The sequence below is a fragment of the Lissotriton vulgaris genome, chromosome 12 (genome assembly GCF_964263255.1).
Source record: "Lissotriton vulgaris chromosome 12, aLisVul1.2, whole genome shotgun sequence".
Lineage (NCBI taxonomy): Eukaryota > Metazoa > Chordata > Amphibia > Caudata > Salamandridae > Lissotriton > Lissotriton vulgaris.
This window is the reverse complement of record NC_141700.1, coordinates 120,590,795-120,605,550: the sequence shown is the minus strand read 5'-3', so window position 1 is coordinate 120,605,550 and position 14,756 is coordinate 120,590,795. Positions and strand designations below refer to the sequence as shown.

Here is a 14,756-nt window from a genome sequence, read left to right as displayed (position 1 = left end):
GGTTCGAATCAGCTGGTGGTGTTTGCGGGTGGCTGACTTGAAGGTGGTCATGTTGTCGGTGGTTGGGTTTTTTCTCCATGTTTTCTCGAGAGTATGGCATAGCTTCTTGGATTTCTTGAGGTCATCGTTGAACCAGGGGGCCTTTTTGTTGTTTTGTTTGGTGTGGTGGTTTTTCAAGGGTGCTAATTAATCAGCGCTGTGAGTGATCCATTGTTTGAATTTGAAGGCAGCTTGGTTTGGGTCCGATGAGGGGGCGGGTGGGTTTTGGTTGAGCGATGTGAGAAGTTGGTCGGTGGTGATTTTGTTCCATTTTCTCCGGGGGATAGGTTGTGGGGGGTTGTGGGTCGAGGTTGTTTTGTAGCTGAAGTGAACACAACAGTGGTCCGTCCAATGGAGAGCTGTGGTGTGATCGAAGGAGATGTGTTTGCTGGAGGTGAAGATTGGGTCAAGCATATGTCCGGCTACATGGGTGGGGGTGTGAACAAGTTGTTTGAGGCCGAGATTGGCCAGGTCGTCCAGAAGGGTTGTGGTGTTGTTGTCGTTTTTCTTTTCCAGGTGGAAGTTGAGGTCTCCTAGTAGGATGTAGTTCTCGGAGGCGAGGGCATGTGGACTGATGAAGTCAGTGATGTCTTCGCTGAATTGTTTACGGGTTCCTGGTGGTCTGTAGATGAGGGTGCCTCTAAATGTGGTTCTGGGGTCGGTGTGGATTTGGAAGTGGAGGTGTTCGGCGGTTGAAAGGTTATCGTCGAAGCTGGTCGTGATTTTGATGGTGTTCTTATGGATGATGGCGATGCCTCCTCCTGTTTGGACGGTGCGGTCTTTCCGGGTGATCTTGTAATTGTCAGGGATGGCAATGGCGATGTTGGGTGTTGATGATGCGTTCATCCATGTTTCAGTAAGGAAGGCGATGTCCGGTGATGTGGTGTCGAGTAGATCCCAGAGTTCAGTGGCGTGTCTGTGGACCGAGCGGGTGTTTAGCAGGATGCACTTCAGGTGGTTAGAGTCGGAGTTGTGTTTGGGGTTAGTGGATGTGGTATGGGTCTTATCGCTGGTAAATGTGCAGGAGCGACAGGTGAAGGGGCCGTGCGTGCGTCCCGGGGCGGCTACGTAGCATTGTGGTGTGTGTCCGGGGTTAAGGGCGAGGAGAGTAGCGGCGTCAAACGTGAGGCGGGTGGGCAGGGTAAGGCGGGTACCAGGGGGTTTGGCGCTGGGTGTGGTCCAGGCGCGGACGGGCGTAGACGGGCTTACCTTTGGCGCACCTTTGGCGCGCAAGGGGCGCAACCGCTGCGCGTGAACGCTGCACGAAAATGCATCTGTCATATGCGGATGGTGGAGGGGGGAGGGGCGAGGTAGGATCAGCTGGGAGGCGGGATCGTGGTGGAGGGGACGGGCTCCGAGGCACAAACAACAACAAAATGGCCGGTAAAAGGGAAACAGGCAGCAAGATGGGGCACACAAATGAACACACGCAAATGCTTCAAGCTCTAATACAGCGCTAATACAGTCAGCCACTAGCAATGTGAACAGTGCTATATTCTCCACAGCTCAATTGATTCTGGTAACAAAACACTCGAAATTGCCTAGTAAAAATACTGAACAGTCGAAGATGCTTCTGGCGGTTTGAGCGCTAAGGCAGGCAGCAGCTATTGCACACGAGTATCACAAAGCAGCCAACGATGCCAGTGGAGCAGGGAGGCAGGGAGCGACCGCTTCTGAAAGCGCCACTGCCATTGTGCCCTGGTATATTTATCCAACACATTTGACTAATAAAGCTCCTCGTAAATTAAATGCATAGCTCTGTCCTTTGGTCTTAAATGAGATCTTGGAGGATTCATTTACCTCCCCTTGCCTTTTTTCCTTGAGGATCACATTTGAGAACCGTCTTCAGTTAGTTCCCCTCAGGGTGTGCGCTGACTGAAAACCTCTGGAGGCCAGTAAGACTGAGTGTCTCAGTCACAGCACCTCTGTGTGGAGAAGGACGATTGGGTTCATAAAGGTTTCTAAACCTCATGCTTAGAGCCTATTATATCTAATAAATGTCAGGGAAGGTAACTATATAATGTAACATACTAAAGTGAATCACTTCTACATGAGAAAGGCATGCACATTTTTTTTAATTCTGAAGACTATCATAATATACAGGACTTTTTGCACAACTGACATTTCAAATATTTTGATGGCTCGGCTCTCACGATAAATTTGATGTATTTTCCTCTCTATTCTCAGCACCTCTAAGAAGACAGTGTGCAGTTAAATACAAAATAATATGGGCTGATCTATTTTGCTAATCAACCAATAAAAACTTTTTGCACACTTTTTTTGGATTTCCTTGAAACTTTGAGTTACTGTCTTGAGTATTTTGTTGCTGAATTGTGTTCATAGGTTTTTGTCAGGCTCTGTGTCACTGTGGTATGCGCTCACACTGGGGTACCACTTTAAACAGTAATACTGCGCCGCGTCTGTGATCTTGGCATCTTTTATAATTAGCTGGTAATCTGTTCCAGCGCTGTTCCTTGTGGCAGTGAAATGATCAGATGACACCCCGGGGCCATAGTTAGGGGTGCTCCAGGAGTGAAAGTGAATCAGAATGAGCTGTGGGGCTTCTCCTGGGGTCTGTCTGTAGAATGATACATATTGGTTTTCGTGCACCCCAACCTCACAGCCAATCGTGGCCCTTTGTCCAAGGCTGACCTCAACCCTGGGAGATATCACAGGTTTCTGAGACAATACATCTGAAAGAGAGAAGAAATAGAACATTTAATGTATATGTGCTGTGCATGTAAGCATAATTATATGTACCGCTGCCCAAAAACAGTCAAACATACTTCAGATCCTGCATACTTACAGGGTGTCCACAGCAGGACACAGAAGGCCAGTGTCTGCAGCAGCCTCATTCTTTCAGGGTCGGGGGCTCCTTTCTGGACCTCGAGCACAGCGATGTACAAAAGGCGAAGTCTGAGAAGCGTAATATATGCATCAGTCCCCCAGGGGGACCGAGAGGCAGGTATGCAAATATGAAATGCACTTAACGCATCACTGGACCGAACAGGAGCACAGAAACGGACTATATTCACAGATTTTATTCAAGGTGCTGCCTTCAAGTAGAAAGCTGTTGCTGCTTCAACGTGTGTGTAACATTTTTGTAACAATGTATTAGTTACATGTAGACTTTTTCACAAGGTTGTCCATGCTGTAATTATTTTGGCTGCTTTTGAACGGCCAAATAACACCCCTGTTTTAAAAGTATTATGGACAGCATTCCTCAGACTACAAAGTGACGAAACCTTCTTTCAATAATATTGTGAAACTCTATCATTTGTGACTCAAACTCTAGAGAGAACCAGAGTAGACTCCCAGCAGGTGTGGATGTAGTAAAGACACAAGACGTTTAATATGCCCCTTCACAGAACACTACAACTTCATGCTACTCCTTCACACTACAACTTCACACTACTCCTTCACACTATTTCACACTACACCTTCAAACTATACTCGTCCTTTCCTCTCCTCCTGGCTTTGGAGACTCTTCCAACCAGGGGTCTCTGTCTGATTGTATTCTTTAAGCTTCAGACATGTGCAGTGATCCGTTGTACACACACAACGAGTGATCCGTTGCCTCTATCAGTAAGACATACGTTTTAAAAAAAAATGTTTATTGGCATTTGTAAACTTTACAATAACAATCATGAGCAGCCATACAGACCATTGCTCAACAACATCCATAGTCCAGTATTATTTGCATTACATTATACTTCATCTTCACAAATTTTGCAATATCGTTCGGACATGTATTTCACTAGTCTGTTACAGTCTTTAAATATGCAATTAAATATTTCCAGTAATCTCTTGGTCGAAAGCCCGCGGGTAATTCTTCTTCATAAGTTAGTAGTGTGTCTTTGCAATACGTTAGGTCTATGAGCCATTGTTTGTTGTTCGGAGCTCGTCTGCTATTCCAGCTCAGTGATATCCTCCTCTTAGCCAGAAGCAGTGCAACCACACAATATTTCCTCTTGGTAGCGCAGATATCGGGTACCAAACCCAACAGACATGTGCGCACTGTGCATTTGATGGGAACATTTACCATTTTACTTAACGTTTCTATCACCTGTACCCAGTATTCTGCCACTTTTGGGCAATGCCACGCTAAGTGTATGAAGTCAGCCCCTTCAGCATGACATCTAGTACATTTTGAATCTGCCCGTCAGCCATACCTATGGAGTAGCTCTGGTGTATAGTAGGTCTGGTGTAGGTATTTATAATGTAGGAAATGGAGGTTCCCATTCGCGTCTGTAGCCCTGTGAGTGTTCATGTTATGGCCCATTCTTCCGTTGTTAGTGGGGTATCTAAACTTGCGTTCCATTTTTCCAGCGCCTTCAGTGTAGTGTCTCCTATATCCCCTTGCATTTAGACATCTAATCTGGATACTATGTGTTTCGCTGTAGGGCTATTGAGTAATAGTTGTAGAGAGGACAACTGTTGTGGTTCGGCAGGATAGGATGAATACAGCTTCTTTACCGCCCCTTGTAGTCTGCGGTATGTGAATCTAAAAAGGAGCGTTTGATGACTGGTGAAGGAGAGGTCATCCAAGGTCCCATGGAATCTATACCGACTTGTTTGAGTAATCCCATCCCCACCTTTTCCTGAGTTACCGATAATTCAGGGTGATGATGTAGTGGTAGAGCGGCAGCATACAGAGGAAGTTTACGTGCTTTACGCCCCATCGTGTGCCAAGCATTGTAAGTCGTGTCTATGGTGTTTAATATCTTGATTGTGCAGCGGGGGTCTGCGATGGGTAATGATGGCTGTCAGTGGTATGGGAAAAGCATCCCATTCTTCAATAGCAACATGTGTGAGAAAAGGGATCTCGTGATACCAAAAGTGTGGATATTGCGCTTGCGCACATAAATAATACAGCATAAAATCAGGCACCTTGAATCCCCCTTGTGAATAGGGTAAGGTTAGGGCTCTATTTTGATTCTTGCATGCTTTCCTGCCCATATAAGGATCAGCACCATGGTAGAAATCCTACGAAACACTGCCATCAGTGGTTTTATTGGAATGTTATTAAATAAATATAGTAATTTTTGGCAGAATAGCCATTTTCACTATGGCTAACCGATCAGCCAGTGACAGTGGCAGGCAGTTCCACCTTGCAATTTTGTCCTCTATGGCACTTACCCCCCTGCCATAATTCATGCAGATTACAATCTCTGGGTCCCGATGAAACCAGGCTCCCAAATACTTTACTGGCTCTTCCTGCCATTCTAGTGGATAGTCAGTAGGGTGTGGACATGTAGTATCAGTTAGCGGTATGATCACGGATTTGGACCAGTTTATTTTAAGACCAGATTGCTGTCCGAATTTGATATATTCCCTCAATAGAGGATTCGGGTGTTGCGCTGGATCACAGACGTATAACATCATGTTGTCTGCATACAGTGAGATATGCAGTGGCCTCTGTGGAAATGAAAGCTATGAGTAATGGGGCCTCTGCCGTATTTTGCACGCCAGCGGTTCTAGCCCTAGAGCGAACAATAAGGGAGAGAGAGGACACCCTTTTCTTGTCCCTCTAGTAATTTGTATTGTGTCGGATATATATTTGTTAACTCTAATGCGTGCTACTGGGGTGGTGTAAAGCATATGGACACTTTGTAAAAAAATGGGGGGGGGGAATCCCATCCTCCGTAGGACCGTGTGCAAATATGACCATTCGATGGAGTCAAAGGCCTTAGCTGCATCTAGTAATACAGCTGCAGACTTGATATTGGGCGCTAAATAATGGGACATCGCAAACAACGTCCTGGTATTGTAGGAAGTCGAACGTGATGGAATGAACCCCGACAGGTCCGGCAGGATTAAGTTGGTCATCAGTGGTTGCAGACGTGTAGCTAACAATTTGGCAATTATTTTCGTGTCTACATTTATAAGGGATAGGGGTCTGTAAGAGTCGCAGCGCACCGGGTCTTTGTCTGGTTTTAAAAGGGCAATGAACATGGCTTCCCTTAACGTTGGGGGGAGTATCTGTTTGTTGTGGGCATCTCCATACATTGCCACTATATGCGGGGCCAGCTGATCCAAAAATGTCTTATAAAATTTGCATGTGAAGCCATCAGGGCCAGGCGCTTTACCATTTGGTAATGATTTAATTACAGTAATGACCTCTTCTACAGTGACAGGTTACGAGAGACATTCCCTCTGCGCATCTGACAGTCATGCTATCGACCCATCCGCAAGGTATTCCATGATTTTGTCTGCAGAGGCTGTTGCTTGAGAGGTATATAGTTCGCCATATTTTAACATGAATTCACACAATATTTTCTGTGCTTCATTTCTTAAAGTGCCCCCATCGTCCCTGATCGCCCGAACCATTTGCGGAGTGTGACCTGTACATATCTTAGGCGCCAGACTCTTACCGGGTCTACCCCCCTCTCCGTAGGACCGTGCTACTTGACGTTTCATGATATATTTTAGTTCACCGTCAACTTACGTCTGATATTCCACCAATACCTCTCTGATTTCCCCTAGCAGCCTAGTGTCTTGTGTGCCTTCATATTCTCGCTCTAGTGTTCTCAATTTCTCTTCTCTTGTGGTAAGCTGTTGCCTTATAACTTTAAGAATGCCCGCGGTAGTACTTATGCAAACTCCCCTGATTGTTGCTTTGAAAGCTTCCCACAGTAGGCCCGGGTCCTCCGTTGTAGGAGCATTCAGTGCAAAGTATTCTGTTATGGTGTTGTGAATGGCATCTGTGTACCTTGTGTCTAAAAGCGCGTTTGCATTAAATTTCCAGTTGAAGGGCGGCGGTACATAGCGTGGTATAATCAAGGTAATCAGTACAGGATTATGATCATATAATGTCCTGGACATGTGTTTGATCGATGACGTCCAAAGCGACAAGTCATCTGTGCCAAGCCAGTAGTCTATACGTGACCAGCTATTGTGTGCTGCAGTGGTGTGTGTGGCCTCCTTCTGTGTGGGGTCGCGTGTTGTCCATATGTCAATAATGTTCATATCAGCCATTATATCCTTCAGTGTAGCCAATGCATGTTTGTGGGGTTCTGTTGAGCTCCTAGATCTATCCAGGCCATCTTGCAGTGCAATATTGAAATCACCACCCCATATTATAGGAATATCTCGCACATCGGAAAGTTTGGCCCAAACCTTACAATAGAATTCTGGGTCATCAACATTAGGGCCATATATATTAATGATAGCCAACTTCTGCCCTCCGAGGATCCCTATTATCATCACATAGCGCCCCTCGTAATCTTTACTAACTTCTGTTATGTGAAAGTTCAGACCTTTCCTTACCAAGATGAGGACCCCTCTGGAATAAGAGGAGTAGGCCGAGCCATGTATGGATTCTGCCCATCTACGCCCTACATTGTTGTTTGTGTGAGAAGCTATGTGCGTCTCCAGGAGGAGAGCTATGTCTATTCGTAACCTGTCAAAATAAGCGAATATTTAGCAAATTTTCTTTGGGTTGTTTAAACCTTTAACGTTCCAGGTTAAGAAATTCAAATATTTCGACTGTAATTTCTCAGTAGACATCATTTAGGCACTTCAGTTGATATCATGCATATTAACTGCTAAAGCATACATGACACATATACATTTCTGAAATGAAGTATCCGCAATACATATGGTGGAAAAGGTCTGGATGTCTGCGATGTTTCTTAAGTGCATAGGTCCATAAAACAAAACCCAACTGCGTTCCCCCCACCCCCCACCCACTTCAGCACCCAATTTTGCCAAAGACAAACCCTTACAATAGTAAACCTTAGTACTAAACATTGGTTGGGAAACTCCCGCACGGGGGATCCACCCGGTGCACGTATCTGCATCCAAAATAGTGGATGTGGCCAGATGTCATTTAGATATGTGGACTGTACATAATTCGGACTGCTCTAGTAGCAGCGGGTTCGATAACAGCACATAGGTAGAATACGTGATACCCAGGCCTATAAATGTATAGCCAGCTCACCTGTAGAGCGCCCAAGTAACAACAAAGATAGGCTCATAGGACAGGGATATAGGAGATGGTTTCAAAATCTTAGATACATTATCGGGTACAACCGTTACTGTTATGTCACATCAATCTGCTCGGTGGGACCCATTCAGCCCACGCATATCAGAAATGTAAAGGACAATAGCACCATAATGTACCATATTTTCTGCACTTATCTACATCAATGTCTGCTTACATGGCAGTGTCAAAACTTCTGTTTCAGCGGGAAGTATCAGGATGTACCTGCCCATATGCCTACTTACTCCTCGCACGAGCGCCATCCTATGGGTCACTAAAAGGTACCCCCAGAGCAGATACAGTGTGTTCCAGAGGATACTGATGGGTAGTGCACAGAGACCAGTGCGTCACAACAAAACACTGCACCTTGAGCATGCACATATAGTCTGGGCCCGCAGCATAGAGTTTATATGTCCATTGTGCACTGTCTCAGCTGTGTGTCACCCATACATCTTACCAGATTCAAATTCCGGAATCATCATGTATTCGGCGGTGTCTGCAATCGTTCATTCCGAGTCGTGAGTTTGTTCTTCTCGAGGTTTCTCCTTTCGCCTGCGGTGCAATTGTTTTAGAAAGTCCTGTGCCGCTTTTGGTGTTTGGAGGATAGTGGTGCGACCATCATGCATCACTTTCAAGCGTGCTGGATAGAGCATGGCGTATTCAATCCCCAGCTCCCTCAACTTCTGTTTTGCTGGGTTGTACTCCTTACGCGCTAATTGGACCTCCATGGTGAAATCCGGGTAGAATTCCAGATAATTGCCTTGATAGTTTATGTCCCACTTTTCTCTTGCTAGCCTTAGGATGGTGTCACGGTCTCTGTAATTAAGTATGTGGGCCACTATTGGTCCCGGAGTTGCTCCAGGCTTCGGTCTCGGGGCTAATGTTCTGTGCGCTCTCTCTCCTATAAGAACTGTGGAGAAAGATTCCTCACCAAATATACTTTGGATCAATTCCTCCACGTACATTTCCATCTGCCCTGTGTTGGTAGATTCCAGAACCCCCATTATGCGGACATTATTGCGGCGGGATCTCGCTTCCAAGTCCTCTGCTTTGTTCTTTATGACGTATAAGATTTTTTCAATGTCTGAGCATTTTTTGGTTGTGGTGTGTGATTCAATTCCACGGCCTCTCTTCTGGTTTCGGCCTCCACCAGCCGCTCCCCATGTTTGCCCAACTTAGCTGCCATGTTATCTACTCACTGCGTGATGGTGTCCAGCTTTCCATTAATATCTTGCAGGCTTTACTGTATGGCTTGTAGCATGTGCTCCAGGCCGCTGGAGTGCCCTGTTTCATTCTCCGGTTCAGCGTCTGAAGTTGCTGTCACACCTTTGGATTGCTTCTTTGATTCAAAGGGCAGCTTGGATTGTTGTTTCTCAGGATTACCCATTTTCGCTCAATTGAGAGGCGACAGCACACAACTTGGAGCGAGAGAGGTTATAGAGAGACCACAGTCCCGCTGAGACGTGCTTTCACACCTTATTCCGTGAAGTGTGCTCTATAGTGTGGCCGAACCTTGTCCCAGGTCTCCAGGAAGGGCAGCTGAGGTGGTGCACACCGCACAACAAGCCTTTGATTACAATGCAATCCCGTCACATGGGGCACGCAATGTTGTTTGAATTGTTTCCACCACAGAAGTTCAAGCTGTGCATTGGTGCAACCGTGGGCACCGCACACCACCAGCAATAGTCATCTGGGGAGAAGCAGTTAGGTAAACACGACACAGGCAGCAGGATCCTGCATATGTTTCACGCACCTTCTCAGCAGGCAACGCCAATCCAGGGTAGCGGTTCACCGATTAAGCAGGATATTCAAGGGGCCAGTATTATGACTCACGCACACATCCCAATTACTTTCAGAAGTGGATCAGGAGCAGTGATACGCACAACTTCCTCAGCGAACAGGCGCGTATCCACCCAAGGGCCCCAAAGAAGCACAGTTGGCGCACCATAACGTTGTTCTCAGACCTGTCGTGCCGCCATTTTGCTGTAGTACCTCGTGATTCAGTCAACAATCTTGTATATCTCCCCACTCTGCACCGCCCATGGTGTGGCTCCAAATAAGTGCAATCGCAGTTCAGTAGTTGTGCGTGCTGCCTCTCAATCAAGCACCAACAGTACACCACCGCCTCCGCCACCCGTTAAGTTGACCCCGATCTCACTTGGGCACTAGGCGCCACCATCTTGTCTCCAGTGTTGGCCTTCAGGCGATTTACTGTCTGCGCCAGTTTCCCATGTTCTATGTCGCTGATACTGCAGTTCGTAGATGTAGGGGCATTTAATCAAGTCCAAGAGTTATTGCTTGCCTCTTCACTCATGCCTCCTTTCCCTCTGGCAATTATGATCTCGGATGTCACTTATTTAGGAAAAGCCAGGCATAGGGCCATACGTTGTCCCTACAGTCGCATCCAGCTACAGGTCTACAGTATTACCTGTATATGCGCAGTCTTTGTCCGTTTCACGTTATGTAAATGCCGCCGGCTCGCGGCATCTGCCATTCTCCCTGCTGTGCTCCACCATTTTAGATCATTACCACATAGCCCTGGCAACGATCGCGCACACCTCACTCCCTTTGCCACCGGCGCCTCACCTTGTCACAGCGAGGATAGAGGCATGCTCGGCGCAAAACTCTGAGTCTACGTGGGCGCCCACAAGGATCTGCATATAGTTCGTTCTGCCGGGTTACTCCGAGCGTTCCCGGTAGCTGGGCTCTGCCATCTTGTGCACAGAGCGATCTTCTCAGATCCTGTCCGCCTCTAGTTGGATTTTAAGACCCCGCGGTGTGAAATCAGCAGTGCGGGGTACACATCTCAATGCCACTGCATTCCGATGTCCAACGCTGCTTTTCTATCACAGTTTCGAGTCTGCGATGTTAATTATTACGCCTCATTTCTGATCCGGCCGGCGAAGCTGCCTCAAGAGTCAGCCATTCCGCTGTGCGCCCTCTAGCGCCCCATCAGTAAGACATACATACATACATAAGTACATACATATATTCCTTCATACTCATGCATACATATATACATACATACTACATATACACATCCTCCAGCTGGCACTATTGACCTGGGCACTCCAAATTCTGGTTCTTAAGGTTACCAACCTAGAACCAAGACTTCCTCTAACCTGAGCATCCATGTGGGGGCTGCACAGAGGGTCTTCTCCAACGCATAGATCACCACCTGTAAGGAGCTCTCCTGTGTGCATTCCAGCCTTCTAAAGCCGAAGCTTTCACTCGGTTTAATTTATATATGTGTATAAAAATTACAAAGCATGTGTTCAAGGCCAAATTGTGTATATTTGCAGAGCTCATAAGCTGGTAGTTGGAAAAAATGGTTGAATTTCCAAAATATTATTATATAATTATGCTAAAAACGCAGCAGCAGCACAACTGCATAATTCCAGTGGCCCTACCTAAGGCGATAAATTCCAAATCGAAAAGAAGACTTGAGGTGATTCCTATTGATAATCTTGCATGTGATGGCCACTATTGTAATCTTGCCTACTATGGTCAGTATTTCAATACGGATAATGTTTGTTAGTAGATCAGGATGATTTTCATGGAACATGAGTAGGTTTTATTACAGAAAATGTTGTAGACCCTTGCTATAGAACATGTACGTTGACTGCCTAAAACTAATGCATGACTCTGGATTAGCCGCCTTTTACTCCAACATGTACTGTATAGACCCTTTACCCTAGCTGCCTATAACTGGTACCTCATCTACATTGTTACTGTGTTGTTCCTGGATGAAGGTGTTACCTAGTAATTATGTTCCATCAATATGATTTCCCTCCTATGGACACTCAAGCACTAACTATGAAGAATGGCTCTAAAGTGGACTGGCACTTCGCCCTCAATGAGGTTTCAGAATCTCTGCCTAGAACAGAATACATGCAATGTTATTAAAAAGATCTCATGGTCGGTGTGATATTGCTACTTTAATTGAGTATAGGAATACGAAAAAAATCGAGTTTCCAATTTTCTAATTCCATTTTAACAGCACAAGTGAACAAAAAGCAAGCACGTGTTTCGCAGCATAGTTTTTAATTTGGTACTTCTTTCAGGTCTTCTGGGTAACAGCCATGGAGTTAATAGTCAGTCATTGACAGAAGTGACTGTGTATTATTTCACCATATACAATACATAGCCATGACAATAATACCCCATTCAACCAGTCCTGGCAGACTGCATCCTGTAGAAATTCCAATTTATTTTATAAACAGTCCTGAAGCAAATAATATCATATTGATGTACCAATTAAATATGGACAAGATCACGCCCACCCAGAGCACAAATTACTTTTTTATACCTCGACTTTGTCTCTATAGAACTCCTACTAACATTGTTAGTCAGTGGCGCAATATATAAACTCACTGTGTTGGTCCCAACCTCTTTCTACTGAGTAGTCCACGTGGAGCATTAACCCTCCCTATCTGTAACAGCATTCCTGTAAGTTCCCCCCTACTATGGTCTTGAGTGGACTATATTAAGGTGTGTATCCTGGTTGCTTGTAAAGAGTACATTCCTGCGAAATGCTGCTCTGACCCTCTGGGTGCAATGCTTTTTTTTTTTGTCCTCATTTGCCGATACCCTAGTGCAAGTTTCCACCGACCACCGCTGTATGCCACTAAGTCCAGCCCCCAGATCTCTTAGCATGGCACGGACACAGGCGCATAAAGACTTTATTGTCGGAAGAAGGAGACCAAAGCACAATAAGGGAGACCTGAAAGAACTCCATCTAGGCGTTTTAATGCCTGTTGGATCAAAAGTATACCTGGGAAGGCCCTATCAAAGGTCCATGGAGCAGGAAAAAGGCATAATCATAGGACCCGGGGGGGGGGGAACCCAGGAATCCTATCTCCAATTTACCAGAAAGTGCCAAAAGGCGATCCTTTTCCTGCTACAGAGTCTGGCCAAATCCACCCTAGAAACTTCATACACTGACGTCAGCCAACCCTCGTATGTTGGGGGGGCTGCATCCACCCAGAACCTGCAAATCTGCCTCCTTGTCAGGAGGATAGTATAAAACAAAAAGGATCGTGCCCGGTGATGTTTTCGTCTACTCCAAAGATGATCAATGGAAGAGATAAGCACAGTGTGGTTTTAAGCATAGAAGACACGGCATCCACCACCTTCTCCCAGAAGTGACTGATGGCAGGGAAATCTTTAAACATGTGCACGTCCGAGGCCTCAAGTAGATCACATTTGTTGCACTTTTTCCCATGCTGATATTTGGCTAGCCTCTGGGGGGAAAGATATGCTCGATGTAACGTGAACAGGTGATTTCGTCTTAGCCATGCTGGTTTCACAAGCTTATATAGCATAGTAAATGAATTCTGCCGGTTCTGATCCCCCTGATCTCCCATTTCTTCTCCCCAAAGCTTCTCAGGGGCTTTAAAGTCGCCATCTATTTTTTCTAAGACCGCCCAGTACCAACATGAGACCTCCTTGCCCCCCCCCTGGCCTTGTAACCAGTAGATTTTCCAGGTTGCTGTATTTACCCAGGGGGACCCTCTTCATAAGTAGTGCCTGAGCCCAACTGGTCAATTGTAAATGCTTGAATCTGGAGAGGCGCGGCCCAGCTCTCTCCCGCAGCTCCTCCCAGGGCAACATTGAACCACCTGCCACCAACTCTCCCCAGGACAGAATTCCAGCATCCCTTATAGGACACGCCAAACTGTCCTTTAGGCACAAAGGAGTGCCAGGCGAGTCCCACAAGGGGGCTGTATTAGAAAAAAGCTCAGCCCCAGTTTTTTTCTAATTGTAGCCCAGCTACTAGCCAGTGAATGGAGAATTTTTTGAAGAATTTCTGATCTCCAAACTTGAAAAGAAAGCCGGCAGGTGGAAGACCTGAACCCTCTAGCATTACTCGAAACATCATTCCCCTAGCATTATCTAGTGGTATCTTTAGAAGCATTCTAGAGTAGGATAATTCAAACGCCCAGGCATAGTACTGTAGGTCTGGTAGCGTTAGGCCTCCTTTTTGCCTCCTCCAAGCTAATCGTGTGGCCCCATACCTCCAAATAAAAGAGTTGATATCTTGTTGGCATTTAGCGATTTGTTTGCTATCAAAGGCCATCGGAATAGAGTTAAACAGAAAGGTGAATTTTGGCAGGATTGACATTTTAATTAGGCTTGTCCTCCCGAAGATGGTTAGAGGGAGGTGGTTCCAAGTCTTGAGCTTTTTTCGACACTCATTATGTACCCGCCCCTCTGGGTGCAATGCTACATAATGCAGTACTAATAATAACATTCCCAGGAACGGCCAGTGCATGTAAAGGCGGTGGGGTGACGGGGAACTCGACAGATGACGAGGAAAAAAATATTAAATAATTATTTTTCCCTCGTCATCATATTTCGAATCCCGAACCCCCCCCCGCCACCCCCTCCCCCTGCTCTTACCTGCATGTACCGCTCTTGAACATTCCATGAACACCCCTGAACGGACACTATGACTCCCAGGTTTGCCAGATTGTGGGTGTGTTTATTCCACTTTGTCGATCCCGGTTAGTCTGGGCGGAGCACTCAACATGGTCACCTCTAACAAGTACCTTTCTCTGGGCTGGTTCTCTTCCATTCTTTAGTGGGTGTTTAGAGCACCTCCCATGGCTGCCTGGCACCAGCCCAGTGTATTCCTGTTGTTGCTTCTCTGCCACCCCTGGGTGGACTCCACAGAGCACCCCTCTTATACCAGAATTGTGTTCAGAGGTCAAAGGCGCCTGCCGCCAGCTGA

The 14,756-nt window shown here is 46.2% G+C and overlaps 1 protein-coding gene across 6 annotated transcripts in view; it reads right to left on the bottom strand.

The window, feature by feature from the left end:
• Window positions 1-14,756, bottom strand: part of SIRPB2 (signal regulatory protein beta 2) — a 620,501-nt gene that overhangs the window by 480,378 nt on the left and 125,367 nt on the right. For 2 of the 6 annotated variants that reach the window (XM_086947484.1, XM_086947489.1), the window contains exons 1-2: window positions 2,846-2,924; window positions 2,413-2,732 (exon numbers count right to left, since the gene is read on the bottom strand). The exons of 3 other annotated variants lie outside the window; for them this stretch is intronic. In XM_086947484.1, coding sequence (XP_086803610.1) covers window positions 2,413-2,732; window positions 2,846-2,894 — 369 coding nt within the window. In that variant the 5' untranslated portion in view covers window positions 2,895-2,924. Of the gene's footprint in view, window positions 1-2,412; window positions 2,733-2,845; window positions 2,925-14,756 lie in introns of those variants that run through there. One more of the 6 variants, XM_086947486.1, reaches the window with a different exon arrangement.